General features: G+C 45.7%; 1 protein-coding gene across 5 annotated transcripts in view; it reads right to left on the bottom strand.

Moving 5' to 3' along the window:
• The window catches only part of NAP1L4 (nucleosome assembly protein 1 like 4), a 50,828-nt gene extending 38,823 nt beyond the window's left edge, over positions 1-12,005 (bottom strand). For 2 of the 5 annotated variants that reach the window (XM_030560567.1, XM_030560563.1), the window contains exons 1-3: positions 11,902-12,005; positions 5,037-5,068; positions 1,373-1,434 (exon numbers count right to left, since the gene is read on the bottom strand). In XM_030560567.1, coding sequence (XP_030416427.1) covers positions 1,373-1,434; positions 5,037-5,050 — 76 coding nt within the window. In that variant the 5' untranslated portion in view covers positions 5,051-5,068; positions 11,902-12,005. Of the gene's footprint in view, positions 1-1,372; positions 1,435-5,036; positions 5,069-11,301; positions 11,799-11,857 lie in introns of those variants that run through there. The other 3 variants (XM_030560564.1, XM_030560565.1, XM_030560566.1) reach the window with 3 other exon arrangements.
• Positions 12,006-18,221: the final 6,216 nt, after the last annotated feature.

The following is an 18,221-nucleotide window of genomic DNA, read 5'->3' as shown; positions in this document are numbered from 1 at the left end:
TGGAGTATTTTGCATTTGTCCTTATTGAATTTCATCCTATTTTCTTCAGACCATTTCTCCAGTTTGTCCAGATCATTTTGAATTTTAATCCTATCTTCCAAAGCACTTGAAACCCCTTCCAGCTTGGTATTGTCTGCAAACTTTATAACTGTTCTCTCTCTGCCATTATCTAAATAATCGATGATATTAGCAGAGCTGGAGATGGAATAGATCCCTGAGGGACCCCACTCATAATGCCCTTCCAGCAAGACTGTGAACCATTGATAACTATTCTCTGGGAATAGTTTTCCAACCAGTAATGCACCCACCTTATAACAGCTCCATCTAGGTTGGATTTCCCTAGATTGTTTATGAGAAGGTCATGTGAGACTAGAGTCAAGCTATACCATGTCTGACTGTTATATATACACACACCATGTTAGATATACTGACTTATTTATCACCTTACTATCTTCTGGATGTTTGCAAACTGATTGCTTAATTATTTGCTCCATTATCTTTCTGGGTACAGAAGTTAAGGTGATTGGTCTGTAATTCCCTGGGTTGTCCTTATTCCCCAGGCTGTCCTTATTTCCCTTTTTATAGACTGGAACAGGGCAAATATAGTGCCAGTCTTCTGGAATCTCTCCTGTGTTCCATGACTTTTCAAAGATAATTGCTAATGGCTCAGATATCGCCTCAGTCAGCTCCTTGAGTATTCTAAGATGCATTTCATCAGGACTTGGTGAATTGAAGACCTCTAACGAAGTAATTTTTAACTTATTCTTTCTCTATTTTAGCCTCTGATCCTAACTCATTTTCACTGGCATTCTCTATGTCAGATGTCTAACCACCAACAACCTTCTTGGTGAAAACTGAAGCGAAGTAGTGATTAAGCACCTCTGCCATTTCCACATTTTCTGTTATTGTTCCCCCCGCCCCCCACATTGAGTAATGTGCCTACACTGTCCTTGGTCTTCCTCTTGCTTCTAATGTATTTGTAGATGTGATGTGCACAAAAGACTGTCCATTTTAAAATGTTTAAAGATATGCAACTAATGATCTTCAAACTCTGAAGAAACTTGCCAGAGCTTTACAAGCCAAGTCTGAAGTTTCTATTTTATGATTTTATTTAGTTGCAAAATGTTCTGATCAAAGATAAGGGTTTTCACATTTGAACAAAATTGGATCAACTGATTTGGTCAAAACTTAGAAATGGCCTCTCAGCCTTAACTACGGGTCATTACTAGAGCCTTAAAGAGACACATGCATACACCATTTTCGATGTAAACATTTTTGCAGGTGTATAGAAAAGGATTTCAGCGTACAAGAGAAACAGGAGACTTACCACTATTAGTATAACCTTATACAGTTACTTAGAATTCACATTTACCTTTTTTATCACTTGCATGTTTAGCAGCTTCCACAGAATCTGACGCAGCATCTTCTGCTTTACTAAAGAAGCCAAAGTTAGATTTACACACCAAAAGGTAACACCGGCTCAATATTTGCTATTACATCTAATTATGAAATCACTGAAAGTATTTTATATTACAAATAAAAGAATGCTATTTTTAAAGAATGATGCACAACAGAAGTTAAAAATATGTAGATTCCATTAAAAGACATCTGTTGTCATCAGTACTTTGAGTTCAGATGTCTTTGACCTGGATATCAGAGTGTGGATATCAAGCTAATTGTTTTCTCTCATGAAAGTAAGAAGCTGAGGGAGCTGTAGAGTCAACACCTAACCCCCTGTGTGGAAGGCTCTCAAATCAACTGAGTGACCCTGGAGCTGCATCCATCCTCACTTGGCCAGGAGGATGTTGTGACACAGGGTATTTGAGCAAGGCTTATTTGACTTTCATTTAAGAGTGGAGAGATCCAAACTCTTTAAAAAGTGAGGTAAGGAGAAATATAGGTAAAACTAATCATTCAAAGCCTCTCTGAGCATAGGAATCAAATCAGAACACCTAAAAAGTCCTATGAGAACAAGAATTTCAGATAAACGTATTTGGAGATTTGTTTATTGAAATCTGAATAACCTGAAATTCAGGAACAATCAGCGTTTACATTTAGAAGGAAAAAAATCATATGAACCCATTAAAGCCAAGTTCTGGGAGATGTGCTGGCTATAAAAGCATCCGCAGCAACATAATTTGGACATGAAGGCTCAGAGAGATCAAATGTAAATAGTTATGTCTCTTGATACCTGCAGTGCAGACTGGACTTTGTCAGTGGTTCCTTAACTTTAACAGAGTGAACCATATTTTATTAGAAAGTAAATTTGTGAACCACCTCCACTACGATTTGCGCTCATGTAGACTTCCTCACTCATTCACAACAGCATAACCTTGTTGCAGCTACAGCAATTACTTACATAGAAAAGTGATACAGGGAAACGGAAGTATTTTTAGGCATCTTTTACTCATTTTAGCTGCTGAAGACAAAAAGGGCCCAGCACCATGTAGCTGGTCAGCAAGTGCTCCCCAAGGCACTGGTGGTTCACAGACCCAGTCTGTGAATCCGTTGAACAAAACCTCTAAATTCAAATGCAAGGAAACACGTATTTTTACAATTTTTCATAAACTCTTGTTTCTTAACTAGACTGTAAATTCTTCAGGGCAATGTGTCCATACACTTGTAATGCACAATATGCAAGGCCCTACTTGAACTGCAGGATGATTATCAAGAAATTGTGGCTGAGTTGCAGACAACTAACAGGTAATTTCAGAAAAGTAATAATGGACCTTATTATTTGTGGTCCATTACTTTTCCACTGTTGGCCACCTGCTGCTCCCACTGCCAAAACTGCAGTGGAAGCCTAAAATTGTGGAAATTGCAGATTCCACAATATCGCAAGTTAAGTAGGGCCTTGATACACTAGCCTCTATGAAAGTTAAAAAAATATATGCCAGATGCAGCATTTTATATTATTTCCCTACTCAGATGTAGGGAATATATTTCTAATTAAATAGTCAAAGAAGCCACTCTGACTACCACAGAGTTAGAGAAATCTGAGAATCAGATTTGCCCTAAAGATGGTAAAAGGAGAGCTGTTAGGGCAAGTTAGATAAAGCTGAACCTTTGCTATCAGTATGTAAATTCTGTTTCAGAGACCAGTGTATTTTTACTAAACTCTAGTTCACAAACGTAGTTTTAGAAAATTAGATTTTGGTAGAAGCAAAGTCCTTCATGTGTAGGAATAATGTTTTGTGCATCATGTCCAGCTTTGTACAAGATCAAAGTCATGATGTGTTCTTTCCCCTGAGGAACTTAAAATATAAGCAACATCTTATTAGTACAAAAGGGAGTAATTACACTGGGGACTCTCTCTCAATGAGGCAGGAGCAATGTTGGGACTCTACAAAAGCATACAATCCAGAAGAATTAAATACAGCACAGAGCCTCAAAGATCAGATTTCCCTATCCCTGTAAAACATCAGATCAAGAGGGATTTTTTCTGAATCGCAATAAAAGCAGTTACTTTTAACAAATTAGAAAAAAAGTTGCAATTTCAGTTTGTGCTCACCTTGCTCTTCTTAAAAAAATAAGACTAGCTTACCAGCAAACTGAAAAGTGCTTATACCACTTAAATTATTATGTTGATAAACTTTAGATGGACATTTAGATAACAAGGAAGTTATTTTAAGACCTCTGAATGAAATATATTACAGTTTCTAGACAATTACTCCTGGAGGAATTCTGCACCACAGCACATGTTCCCTGCAGAAAAAAAGGATTTCTGATGGGGAAACAAAAGGGAAGCCACAAGAGTGGTCATGCAACCTTCCCCAGCAGTAAGTTTCAGGTGCCCAGGGCAGTCGGCAGAGAGGTAGATCACCGTGGGGCAGGGGCAGGACTGGGGAAGACCCAGTGGATGGCTCCTACCCTGCGCAGGGGTCAGCTGCTATTCCCAGCTGGGCTGGGGAGGAGGGGACTTCCTCTTCCCCTGCACAGCATCCGAGGCTGGGTCAGACCCACCCCCAAATTTCTCCTCAGCTGTAGTAAGCTCTGCAAACTCCTCTGCTTCCTGCACCCATCGCTCCTCAGCTGCAGGGAGTGGAATCCCTGTACAGTGAGCTGCTCCCCCATCTGCCCAACCCCCATGCATCCAGACCCCTTCATACCCAGACTCTCCTGCTGAGCCTCACTCCCACCCTCCTGCACTCAGAAACACCCCCACAATGAGCCCCACTTTCCCTGCATCTGGACCACCCTGATGAGCCACCTGCACCCAGATCCCCACTCCACTGAGCCCCAACTAGCTGCACTTGGATCCCCATCCCACTGAACCCCATTCCTCCCAGCATCTGGGCCCTCTACTGAGCCCCCGACACCCAGAGCCCCCTACCAAGCTCTCCCCCGTCACTCAGACCCCTGCACCTTCACCTGGACCCCACTACAGAATCCCATTACTGTTACCCCCAGAACCTTCCAACAAGCCCCTGTGCATCCAGATCCTCCTCCACCCTCAGATCTTCCTCTGAGTCACCTGCAAACCCTCTCAACGCACACCTGAATCCCCCCCACACTAAGATCCTCCACACTTGGATCCTGCCTTGCTGAGCCTGCCTGCCCACACCTGGAGGGGCCCTTGCGTGTTTCTGTAGGGCTGGCCCTGTCCTTGCACTATGTAAGGGTTGGGTTCAGCCTCACCGCTGAGTCTGGGTGGGTGGAGGCTGCACAGTGATCTCTCACCTCTGTGCAGCCAGTGGCCTGTGCTCCCCAATGCCATGCTGGAGCATCCACATACATATGACAAATAAAATTGGCAGAATTTTTTAAATATTGTGCGCAGAATGCCCTCAGAAGTAGACAATACTAAGAACAGAGTGATTTTACACATGACCATTTGTGCAACATTCTTAGCTTCCTATGCACCAATTCATCTTCCTTTTTTGTGGGATAAAGCATTAATGTTCTGGATAGCCTTCTCTATTTTTGATTTGCCAAGTTTCATGAAAGAACCACTCACTAAGATACTGGTGAGCTCTGAAGATGGGTAAGTAGCAAATAATTTCTGTTTAGAACAGATTGAGAGCATACTGACTTACCTATTATCTGCCATCTGTATGCTTGTATCCACCTACAAATTAAAATATAAAATGTGTAAGACACAAAATACTGTTCTCATATAAAATTATCAAAATCTGATTAAAACCTCAAGATGCTTGCAATACTAGCTGTAGGATCTGCTAAGGAACAGTCAATAGCCATAAGCAGGATCTTATGTACTGTACATCTTTCACCGGACTGGTCACACCGAGCATCACATCTGAATGTAAGTTTACGAGCAGCTGTTCTAGGATGTGAACTCATGGAATATTTGTTTTTAAATTGCTAAATAGCTCTTTGCATCCCTTAAAAGTAAGTATTTCAGCCTGTAATCTGTTCCTATGGCATCATAAAACCTGAGCTATATACTAAAAACAAAAGTGTTAAAGCCTAGGTTATGTATCAGTAAGATAGTTCTATTTGATAATCTCCATTTAGGTTCCCCGCTCCTTTTCTAAAACAGGATTTTTTCCTCTTATGTTACCCAGTACTTAGCCATCTCATTTACCTCCTGTCCCAAACAGGAGTGCACATACATATTCTCAAATACAAACGTAACAAAGGGCAGTACAACTAAAGAGCTGAAATACTCCCGACTCAGAAGTTTTAATAATCAAGGTTTCCCCTTTTTCCACCTCCTAGTCTTTTCCTCCCATACTCTTTCCAAACTTGAGAGGGGAGAGAGAGCATGCAGTATTTCCAGCATTTTCTTCTGTCTTTTCCCTCACACTAAACCTCATACCTGGCCCTAAACACCAGTCTTATTCTCAGTCTCTCTGACCCAGTGACTATTTGCATATTCATCCCAAATGGAATAGCTTCAATAGGAGAGATTTAGAGAGCCCTACATCAGAATATCCCATAGCTCAGTGATTAGAGGACTGTCCTGAGAGGTAGGAGACCCTTATTCATATCCTCTCCCTTCTTGAGGCGGTCGGTGTGTGTGTGTGCGCGTGCGCACGCTGAACCCAGGTCTCCCACATTCCAGGGCGTGTGCGTGCGCGCTGAACCCAGGTCTCCCACATTCCAGGTATGTGTTCTAACCAATGAGCTAGGAGTTAAGGTGGGCACAACCTCCCTCTTCCTCCTTCAGCAGACAGATTTTGAATTAAACCTGATCTGGTATGCAACCTCTGAGCACATCTACCTGATCAAGCCCCGCATGAGAGAATGCCTGTCTTCCCCTGGTTCGTGCACTGATCTGGGGTTTAGGTTCAGGAAACCTAAAGTGAGGCAGCAATGCACGTGTACAGATGCAGAAACTTCTGCACCTAGAGAATGTTTACCCTGAAAATTTAGGCACCAAATTTGGGCACCTACAGAAGTCAGCTGGAGTTTTATCACAGTAGAGCCTACAATTGTGACTTAGGAGCCAAAGGCTGGGATATAGGTGCCTAAGTACCTTTGTAGATTGGGGCCTAAGGCCCAGTTTGACTATTGCCATGTGTCAAGCAAGCTCTGAGGAAGGCCAATCTCCTACATGGTAGGTATAATAAATTAATATCAAGACACCAACGGCTGCTGCAATATTTTAGTAGCAAGCACTTACATATCTCCTAGAAATCTGAGGCATCAGAATTTAGAAGTTTAGGGCATCCACAGAATCCAAGGCCAGAAGGAACGTGACCAGCTAGTCTGATCTTTGATATAACACAGGCCACAGAATTCCCAAAAAAATTCCTACAGCATATTTTTTAGAAAAATTTTCAATCACGATTTAATAATTTGTGATGGAGAACCCACCACTTCCATTGGCAAATTGTTTCAATGATTAGTATCACCTAGTTAGTATCACCATTAAAAATTTATGCCTTATTTCCAATCTGAATTGTTCTAGTTTCAAATTCCAGTCATTGCATTATACCTTTCTCTGCTCCCAGGGGTTCTCAAACTTAATTGCACCACGATCCTCTTCTGACAACAAAAATTACTACATGATCCCAGGAAGGGGGACCGAAGCCTGAGCTCACCTGAGCCCCACCAGGGCAGGGGAGGGAGGTGTCCAAAGCCAAAGCCCAAGGGCTTCAGCCCCAGGTGGGGGGCCTGTGACCCCATTGCTGAAGCCCTTGGGCTTTGGTCTCAGGCCCCAGCAAGTTTAACACCAGCCTTGCCAACCCAATTAAAGCAGGGTTGTGACCCATTATGGAGTCCCAACCCACAGTTTGAGAACCGCTATGCTAGACTAAAGAGTCCATCATTAAATACTTATTTTCTGTGTAGATACTCACAGACTACAATCAAGTCACCCCTTAACCTTCTCGTTGTTAAGCTAAAAAGACAGACTCAATAGCTCAGTCACTAAAAGGTGTGTTTTCTAATCCTTGATCCATTCTCATGGCTCTTCTCTGAACTCTCTCCAGTTTATCAATATCCTTCTTGAATTTCAAGCACCAGAGCTGGACACGCTATTCCAGCAGCAGTTGTACCAGTGCCAGACATAAAATAACCTCTTTATTCCTATTCAAGATTCCCATGTCTATACCTCCAAGCATTGCAGGAGGTCATGTTAAGCTAATTATCTACCAATTCCCCCCAAATCTTTTTTCAGGGTCACTGCTTCCCAAGACAGAGCATCCCATCATGTCAGTATAGCTTATATTCTTTGTTCCTAGATTTATACAATGACATTTAGCCATATTAAACAGACATTGAGAAGCTGTGCTCAAGCAAATGATCCAGATGACTCTGTATCAGTGACCTTTCCTCTTCATTATTTACCACTCCTCCAGTATGTGTGTTATCTGCACACTTCAGTGATTTTACATTTTCTTCCAAGTCATTAATAAAAGAGTTAAAGAGTGCAGTAGTGCCAAGCACTGATTCCTGCAAGATCCAATAGAAACATACCCGTCTGATGATATTTCCCATTTATAATTAAATTTTGAGACCTATGTTAGCCATCTTCGAATTCATTTAATGTGTGCATGTTAATTTTATATCATTCTAGTTTTTAAAATCAGTGTCATGTGGTCCTAAGTCTAAGTATTACATCAACACTATTATCTTTATCAACCAAGCTTGTAATTTAATTAGAAAAAAGGTATCTCCCATAAATCCATATTGATTTGCATTAATTACATTACCCTCCTCAAATTCTCCATTAACTGAGTTTTCTATCAGCTGCTCCATTATGTTCCCAGGGATCAATGTCAGACTGACTGGCCTACAATTAAGGCTACATTTTAGTCATGGGTATTTTTAGTAAAAGTCATGGACAAGTCACGGGCAGTAAACAAAAACTCATGGCCCGTGACCTGTCCATGACTTTTACTATATACCCCTAACTAAAACTTGGGCAGGGGGCTGCGGGTGCTCTGAGAAGGGCGGGGGGGGGCGTGTGTGGTCCAGGGGCACTGGCCCAGGACCCTGCTGGTGCTGGAGGGTGTGGGGGGACAGGCCATGGCCTGGGAATCCCTCTGGTGCTGAAGGCAGTTGCCAGGGCTGGCAGGGGCTCCCTACCTGGCTCCAGGTGTCCTAGCTGCAGCTCCGAGGTGGTAGATAGAGCATGGGGCTCCACGCATTGGTCCCGCCAAAAGCACTGGCTATGCAGCTCCCATTGGCCAGGAACTTCACACACACTCCCGCCCCAACTCCCTGCCCCATCCCATACACCCAAACTGCTGTGCTTTGAGCCAACACCAGCTGCTGCAGAAGTCATGGAGGTCACGGAAAGTCATGGAATCTGTGACCTACATGACAGACTCGCTGCCCTACCTGTAATTACCCAGGTCATCCTGTTTACCCTATTTAAAATCTGGAACATTAGCTTTATTCTAGTCTTCTGGAGCTTTCCCAGTGTTTCAACACTTATTGAAGGGGGACTTTCAAACAGAGCTCTTCCAGTTAGAGAAAACTTGAGAAGGACAGGAAATAAAAAACAGTACAACTTTTAGAACAAGCTCTTTCTACAGAGATCACAGAATTGCCTGTGAATTCTGGAAGAGTTAAGTATGATAAAGCAAGGTGTTTTCAAATGCAAGTCAGACAACCAATCAGAGTGCATTTCAATGAGAAAGTAAGAGATATCATGGAGTCTCCATGTATACTGCCATAATTATTTCCATGATAAGTAAGCTCTGTTTACTGTTTTGTAACTGCTGGCACTCAAATACTGGAGCTTAGACTCAAGAGTTATTTCTTGGGCATCACCACTAATAAGCTTTGCAGGACAAGTTATAGTCTCAGTTACCTCGAGCAAACCATTATCTTCAAATTATGCCATTAGTGACAGAATATTAAAACAAAGAAGAACAAAATAAAAAAAAACCACCCACCTCACTAGTCCTGGGAAACATGGTGTAATTAAAATCTGCCTGGTGCAAACCAGACACAATACAGGTTAGTTGAAGCAGCATAGGAATGGAAATAATTGGGGCGGTAGGGGAGGGTCTCATCCCATGTAGGGCACGAAAACAAAGGTTCAGCCCCAGAAGAGAGGGCTTGTTCACCCCTAACAGGCATAGCTTTGAAAAAGGTCCTGCAAGCTGAATGTCAGGAGGCACCATCCCACAAGAGGGTAAGCATTTTGAAAAAGAAAGCTTTTATTTTGTTTAAAAAATGATTTCTAGTCCTTACAGTTGCATGTAAACCAATACACAGTGGAAGAAACTGAGCCTGCTGCACTGGGAAAAGAGTGGTATAATGAGGCCACATCAGGACCAGACCACCCCTCCACTCAGTTAGCCACTGGATCCAGAATTGTGCAGGAGAGAACCCTCTCACTCTGGGTGCACTGGGACCCAGGTGGGGTCTCCTCTCTCCCACCTCACCACGTGGGCTGTATAAGAGTCAGCCCCAGAGATTCCAGCCAGCAGAGGCAAAAGCAGCCAAAAAGCCAAAGCATACGTGGGGGAAGTCAGGAATGAGAGGAGAGGTTGGATGGGGCAGCAGGGGGCAGTCAGGGACAGGGGGTCCAGGGCAGTCAGGGGATAGGGAACAGAGGGATGTGGATGGGGCAGGGGTCCTGGGGGGATGGATTGGATGGGGCAAGAGTCAGAGGGCAAGAAGTGAGGGGGGGGTCAGATAGAGGGCAGGGGCTGGGCCACACCTGGCTGTTGGGGGGGGGGGCACACAGCCTCCCCTAACCAGCCCTTCATACAATTTCAGAAACCCGATGTGGCCCTCGGGCCAAAAAGTTTACCCGCCCCTGACCTAGCTCAATAAGCCCTGAGTCTTGGTTGGCCTGTAGGCATCTGAGCCATCTCTAGCAACCATTCTGGGCCCCGTGCTTTCGGGAGCCCCACGGGATAGCACCGCCTCTCCCAGCCTACCCTAAAAACAAAACACATCACAGACCATAAAATGTGGTTTTGTGTGCACTTTTACCCTATACTATACCAATCTCATGAGGGAGACCAGTGTGTCTCAAAGTGAGGGAGGGTCCTGACCCAAAAAGGAGTTGCATGGGGAGGGAGAAGGGGGTCACAAGCTTATTTTAAGGGGGATTGTGATATTGCCACCCATACTTCTGTGCTGCCTTCAGGGCTGAGCAGCTGGGGAGTGGCAGCTGTGGGCTGTCAGCACCCAACCAGAAGCAGTGGGGAAGTAGAGATAGCAATGTCATACCCGTGTCACCCTTACTTCTGTGCTGCTGCCTTCAGAGCTGAGCTGAACTGCTGACTGAGGGCCCAGCTCTGCAGGTAGCAGTGCAGAAGTAAAGATAGCAATGCCATACCCGTGCCATCCTTACTCCTGTGCTGCTACTGGCTCTTCCTTCAGTGTTGGGCTCCCACACTCCAGCTGCCCAGCTCTGAATGCAGTGCCACTGTCTGCACAGTGCAGAAGTAAGAGCAGCAGTATCACAATCCCTACTACAATAACCTTGCCATCCCACCAACACAACTCTTTTTTGGGTCAGGACCCCTGCAATTACAATACCATGAAATTTCAGATTTAAATAATTATAATAATGAAATTTACTATTTTTAAAAACCTATAACCCTGAAATTGACCAAAATGGACTGTGAATTTGGTAGGCTCCAGTTCATGGGTAAGCCAAACCACAGAAAAAAGTTATAACGTCTGTGTCAGATCTTTTATACATAACTTTGTAGGCAGCAACCATCAACTTTATATTTCTGCTGTGGAAATAAAAGAGGAATAAAAATAGAGAATGGTCAAAAATTCCTTAAGCTGGTTCACATAACCTCTTCTTTGCCCATATTTAAACTCCTTTTAAAGGAGTACTCTTGCCACAAAGCAGGCAATAAGTCAAGGTGATTTGCATAATTTAACTGTTTTCTCCTTCTCCTAGTGTCTCTATACCTTTTCCTCTGTCCTTCCGCTGTGAATGTCTCAACATGCCAGGCCCAGCCTGCTTGAGGATATGAAATGCAGCTACCAACTGAGTAGGGTAATAAGATTCTTACGCACTCAGCATGCCTGGGGAGAGGCAGCAGCGTGCAAATGGGGCAGGGGAGTAGAAGAAGTGAAGCCCCTGCCCAGGGCACCCGGAGAAGAGACGAGGTGGCAGCGAGGTGAACAGAACGTCCCCAGGTCCCGGCCTCCCCCTGGGGGAGCAGAGCGGAGGCACGCGAGGCCGGGGATCCTCACGCCAGGCCTACAATCATGAGACGCCCGCCGCCACCGCCGCCTCGGGAAACCAAACTTTCCCGGGCAAGCGACAGAAGCTCCGCGCAACAATGCCCGCTCGGAGCTAGGCCCGTCTGACTCCAGGGGGGAGCCCCGGGCCTCCCACGCCACTCCCGGAGCCCCACCCCAGGCTTGGGAGGCCGCCTCCGCCCCAACCACAAACAGGGAGGGCGGGCCTCGCCCCCAGGCAAGGGGCCTCCCACGCCTAACGCTCCCCACAGCCTCCCACCTAGCTACTACCGGGAAAGGACAAGGAGCTCAGCCCGGCCTGACCTGCCCAGGCCTCGCGTCTCCTCACGGCCCCACCAGCGACGCTCAAGCACCTCTCAGACAGACTCAGTCCGGATGCGCCGCCGTCAAGAAGGCCGCTTCCCATTGGGCGACACTGAGGCAGCCTGCACAGTAAAACCCACCTCAATTGGCCCGCAAGGAGCCACGGCTATGCACGCGGGCCATGTTGACTATCCGGCGCTGGAGTGCTTAGCCAATCAAGGCGCGAGGGCAGCTTGGTGTGGGCGGGAGAAAGGGGAGGGAGGGGCCGCGCTCGGGGCTGCGCGCGCGTCTGTGTATAAGGGACGGGAGCCCTGGCTCAGGGAGGGTTGGGAGCTGCGCGTGGGTACTTAAAGGGACAGACGCGAGGAACTGGTGGGGGCGCGGAAGTGGTTGTCAATTGCAGCTCTGTTGTGGGTGTTTGTTTGTCCTTGGCTGTGACTCACCCCGAGTACATTTCTGTCCCCAATGATTGCAAGGAGAAGGGTTCAGGAAAACCCAGGTGAAATAAGGCCCCACATGTGTTATTTTATTGCCTTCAATGTTTGTGGCCTGACTCGGTGTCTTCAGTGGCTGGAGTCCATCAGCCTGAGGGGTTACAATGTCTAACTCCCTTCTGAGCAAGCGCTTGCCTAGCCCCCTCGCTTACATGTGGTAGGTGTGCGTAGCTCCCCCCTTGCACTTCCTGAGTTAACTATGCAGCAAGGTGCTTGCACACAGCGCTCCTGTTGTATAGGCCTGCACAAGTCTGAAGCCTCTTTTGATACTGTGCTAGGAAAAATACAGTATAGTGAATCAGTAGAATTAAGTTACCACAGCTTCTGGGGTTGATGCTGTAAACCCTTACTCCTGCCATATAGTGAGTACTACCTACGCAGTACCCCAGTGGGAACACAGGCTTCTATGAGATTATAATTATGTGATTTAGGGCTTGTCTAATCTACCGGCTGGATCAGTGGGCAGCGATGGACCTAATGTTGATCAATTTATCATGTCTAGTATAGATGCAATAAATCGACTGCTGCTGAGTGCTCTCCCGTCAACTCTGGTACTTCACCAGAATGAGAAGCGCAAGCAGAGTTGGTGGGAGAGCATCAGCTGTTGACTTATCGCAGTGAAGACACCACAATAAGTAGAGCTAAGTACATTGACTTCAGCTATACAATTCACATAGCTGAAGTTGCGTATCTTAGATTGACCCTGCGCAGTAGTGTAGACAAGCCCTAAGAGTCTTCAGGATCTGGTATTTAAAATTTGATATTTAACATTTGGACATTACTTGTTTTTAGTGCAATTTTAATCATTTCAGTGATCCATTTCTGTCAAGCCAAGTGTTAAGATAACCTTATACGAATAGACACCTGCCTTTTGCTGCACCACCTGAATGTGTATGATCATAAAGATAGACAGGAAGGATAATGGTTAAGGCAAGCTCTATTGCAGACTTCCTGTGTGAGCATGGTGAGCTCACTAAGGGTGTGCAAGTCAGAAGTGCTGATGATCCACAGCTTTAATTTAAGTGAGGGAGAGTCATGTTGGAAATCAGTCCAGAAGGCCTGAATATGACACTCTGAGTGTCAAGTATTGAACAGTTTGCAAATGCTTTTTAGAGGTGCTGAATACCTGTGCCTTCCATTGATTTCATTAGGAGCTGTCAGAGATCAGTTCCTCCGAAGATCAGGCTGTAAGAGTCTAAAAATTGAACACTCGAAATGAAAGGCATCTAAAGCAACTTAAAACATCCTATGTGTGTCCAATTTTCAGAAAGTGCTGAGCTCCCAATCTCTGAAAAGGAGTCTTCTTTAAGGTGTTTCAGGTTGGGCACCCAAAATCAATAGTCACTTGAAAATTTAGGCTTCAAGCTTTCTGTTTCTCAATCTGTAAATATAGGTATGATTCTTTCCCGTTGTGAAAATTAATTGGCTCATGTTTGTATAGTGCTTTGCAAGCATAAAGTGCTAAAAGTAAAAGTAAGCGTATGTCTTCCCTAGCAATGTTAAAGCGATGCCGTGGCAGTGTTTTAACATGACTGTGTAGTCAAGGCACCAGGGCTGGGAGAGAGCTCTCCCAGTGCTATAAAAAAACCACTCCAGTGAAGGGAGTGGCTACGCTGCCTCTTTACAGCCCTGAAACTTGAAGTGCTCAAGGGGGTGTTTTTTAACACTCCTGAGTGAGAAAGTTTGAGCACTGTAAAGTGGCAGTGTAGACGAGGCATGAGTAACACACAAGGAACAATGCAGTTTTGGCTTTATGGAAATCATTTAGAGTTTATAGTAACTCTTCATTGTGTGGCAAAAATATTTAAACCTTAAACATCTGTGGGCCTCTTACTGGGCACTTCTTTTACAGAAAGAACTGATTCAATCACTCAGTCCTCTTGATTAAGCCTGAGGTTTTAGTAATTAATCTCCAGAGTCAGTTACCACATAATATAATTACTGATTAGATAGGTATCTTGGATGAATTCAGTTACTCTAGGGATTTAAAGATACAGCAATAATTGATGAAACTACAGTTACATTAAGTATTAATACTGTAGTTAGACAATGAGGATAATGAGGAAATTAAATTCAAAGAGCTGAACTACTGCATGAATCCTGTAAGTCTGGGAAAGAGAATTCAGTTTAACGCGGACACAGTCAATCCATAGTGTGTGTATGTATATATATAGAGAGAACTTCTTTACATCTTTTTCTTTCTGTTCACCCAAACTGACCCTTTCCAGTCACTAACAAGTATATGGGCCTAATTCTCTTCTCCATTTCACGGGCTTTACTCCAGGGTATTTCCATTCATGTCATTTGATTTACTGTCAGGGTACAAACTGTGCAAACACCATAGCACAGCAAGCATGGACCCTGCTCAGAACAAGACCGCAATCGTGGACATTGTAAACACCTCACGCATTGTCGTACAGTCTATGCTGAACCAGGACCTGCAAAGCCAGGCAAGGAGGCGGCGGCTACGGCAGAAGGCGACGAGAGTGATGAGGACATGGACACAGAATTCTCTCAAACCGCGGGTCCCTGCGCTTTAGAGATCACGCTGGTAATGGGGCAGGTTCTAGCCACTGAACGCCGATTTTGGGCCTGGGAAACAAGCACAGACTGGTGGGACCGCATAGTTTTGCAGGTTTGGGACGATTCGCAGTGGCTGCGAAACTTTCGCATGCGTAAGGGCACTTTCATGTGACTTGCTTTCCCCTGCCCTGAAACGCCAGAATACCAAGATGAGAGCAGTCCTCACAGTTGAGAAGCGAGTGGTGATAGTTCTCTGGAAGCTTGCAACACCAGACAGCTACCGGTCAGTCGGGAATCAATTTGGAGTGGGTAAATCTACTGTGGGGGCTGCTGTGATGCAAGTAGCCAAAGCAATCATTAAGCTGCTGCTACGAAAGGTTGTGACTCTGGGAAATTTGCAGGTCATAGTGGATGGCTTTGCTGCAATGGGATTTCCTAACTGTGGGGGGGCAATAGATGGAACCCATATCCCTATCTTGGCACCAGAGCACCAGGGCACCCAATACGTAAACCGCAAGGAGTACTTTTCAATGGTGCTGCAAGCACTGGTGGATCACAAGGGATGTTTCACCAACATCCACGTGGGATGGCCAGGCAGGGTTCATGACGCTCGCGTCTTCAGGAACACTACTCTGTTTAAACGGCTGCAGCAAGGGAATTACTTCCCAGACCAGAAAATAACAGTTGGGGATGTTGAAATGCCTGTAGTTATCCTGGGGGATTCAGCCTACCCCTTGATGCCATGGCTCATGAAGCCATACACAGGCAGCCTGGACAGTAGTCAGGAGTTGTTCAACTACAGGCTGAACAAGTGCAGAATGGTGGTAGAATGTGCATTTGGCCATTTTAAGGCGCGCTGGTGCACATTACTGACTCGCTCAGACCTCAGCCAAACCAATGTCCCCATTGTTATTGCTGCTTGCTGTGTGCTCCACAATCTCTGTGAGAGTAAGGGGGAGACCTTTATGGCGAAGTGGGAGGCTGAGGCAAATCACCTGGCAGCTGATTTCGTGCAGCCAGACACCAGGGCCATTAGAAGGGCACACCAGGAAGCGGTGCGCATCAGAGAAGCTTTGAAAACAAGTTTCATCACAGGCCAGGGTATGGTGTGACTGCTGTGTTTGTTTCCCCTTCATGAACACCCCCCTTGACTGACTCATTCCCTGTAAGCAACCCACCATCCCCCTTCGATTACAGCTTGCTTAAGCAAATAAATTCACTATCGTTTAAAAATCATGTATTCTTTATTAAGTCATTATAAAAAGAGGGGGAGAACTGACAAGGTAGCCCGGGTGTGGTTTGGGAGGAGGATAGGAGGGAAGGAAAAGGCCACTAAAAGAATTTCAAAGTAATGACAGCCTTTTGGTTGGGCTGTCCACAAGGGTGGAGTGGGCGGGTGCACAGAGCCTCCCCCCACGCGTTCTTACACGTCTGGGTGAGGAGGATGTGGAACATGGTGAGGGTGGTTACACAGGGGCTGCAGCGGCACTCTGTGATCCTGCTGCTGTTCCTGAAGCTCCACCAGACATTGGAGGATGTCAATTTGATCACGCAGCAGCCCCAGTGTTGCATCCCGCCACCGCTTTTCGTCCTGCTTACACCTCTGATCTTCCTGCTGCCACCTCTCATCTCAAGTGTCCCTCCTGTCCTCACATTCACTGGCATCTTTCCTGTAATTTGATACCACGTCCTTCTACTCATTCAGATGAGCTCTTTCATTGCGGATCACTTCCATGATTTCCGAGAACATTTCGTCTCGCGTCTTTTTTTTCCACCGCCTTATCTGAAATAGCCTTTGGAATGGAGTAGGGAGGCTTGAAAAATGTGCAGCTGCATGAGGGAGGGAAAAAAGGGAGAGAAGTATTTAAAAAGATACATTTTACAGAACAATGGTTATACTCTTTCACAGTGAACAACACTATTCACCTTACATAGCACAGGATTTCACTACAAGGTCGCATCTTGCATCTTAATATTGAGTGCCTGCGGCTCTGGTGTTAGAGATCCCAGAGATGCAGGTCCGGGCAGCAGAATTCAGCTTGCACGCGTCCATGGTAAGCCATTGTCTTTCGGCTTCTGCAGGCTTCATATATCCAGCGCCCTCCTTTCCCAAATACCAAGCAAATCCCGTTAAGTGCTGCTTCTTTCCTGTTAACATGCAGCAGCAGAAACCACCCCCCCCATCCAATTCTCTGGGATCATCGCTTTACCCCTCCCCCCACCGCGTGGCAGGTACCATGGAAGATCACTGCTAAACACCCCCCTTCCCCTGCCACTGCGTGGCTAGTAGCAGGGAAGTTCCCTGCTAGCCAAATGCGAAAAAGCTTAGTGCCATTCCCCACCCTCTCCCTCCCCCTGCTTGCTTACCTGCAAGGAAGGATTTCTTTTAAACAACAGGCAAACAGCACAGAAGGAATGGCCATCTCTGTCCCCTTAATTAAATTCCTGAATTTCAACCAGGTTACCATGAACGATATCACTCTCCTGAGGATAACACAGCGAGATAAAGAACGGATGTTGCTTGAATGCCAGCAATCACCGGGACCATACGCAGCCAGGCTTTGTCATGCAGTGATACCAGATTACTTGCTACATGCATGGCGTGGTCAAGTGTCCTACCATGGAGGACAGAATAAGGCTGCCCTGCCCAGAAACCTTCTGCAAAGGCTTTTGGAGTACCTCCAGGAGAGCTTCATGGAGATGTCCCTGGAGGATTTCCACTCCATCCCCAGACATGTTATTGGAAAAGTCTGTTAACTGTACTGGCTGCGAATGCATCCCAAGTCCTCGGGGCAAATTAATCATTTAAAAAACACTTGCTTTTAAACCATGTTTTATATTTACAAAGGTACACTCACCAGAGGTCGCTTCCATGGCTTCATTGTCTGGGCTAGTGGCTTGGGAGAACTGGGAGAGTAATTCCGTCTGGATGAGAAAAAGCTCCTGGCTGTTGGGGAGAACGGAGTGCTGTGTACTCTCTGCAAGCTCGTCCTCCTCTTCCTCGTCCTCATCTTCCCCGTCTGCAGAATCCTCAGCCATGGCTGAGATTAACGCCCCCACCTCGGAATCCACGGACAGGGGTGGGGTAGTGGTGGCGGACCCCCCTCAAATTGCATGCAGCCCAGCGTAGAAGCGGCATGTTTTTGGCCCTGCGCCGGACCTTCCGTTTGCTTCTTTGGTTTTCTGGTAGGCTTGTCTGAGCTCCTTAACTTTCACACGGCACTGCACTGAGTCCCTGGTGTGGGCTTTCTCCATCATGGCCTTGGAAATTTTTTCAAAGGTTTTTTCATTTTGGCTTTTGGA

This window comes from Gopherus evgoodei, chromosome 4 (assembly GCF_007399415.2).
Source record: "Gopherus evgoodei ecotype Sinaloan lineage chromosome 4, rGopEvg1_v1.p, whole genome shotgun sequence".
Lineage (NCBI taxonomy): Eukaryota > Metazoa > Chordata > Testudines > Testudinidae > Gopherus > Gopherus evgoodei.
The sequence above is the reverse complement of the archived record's forward strand: the minus strand, read 5'-3'. Positions and strand labels throughout refer to the sequence as shown.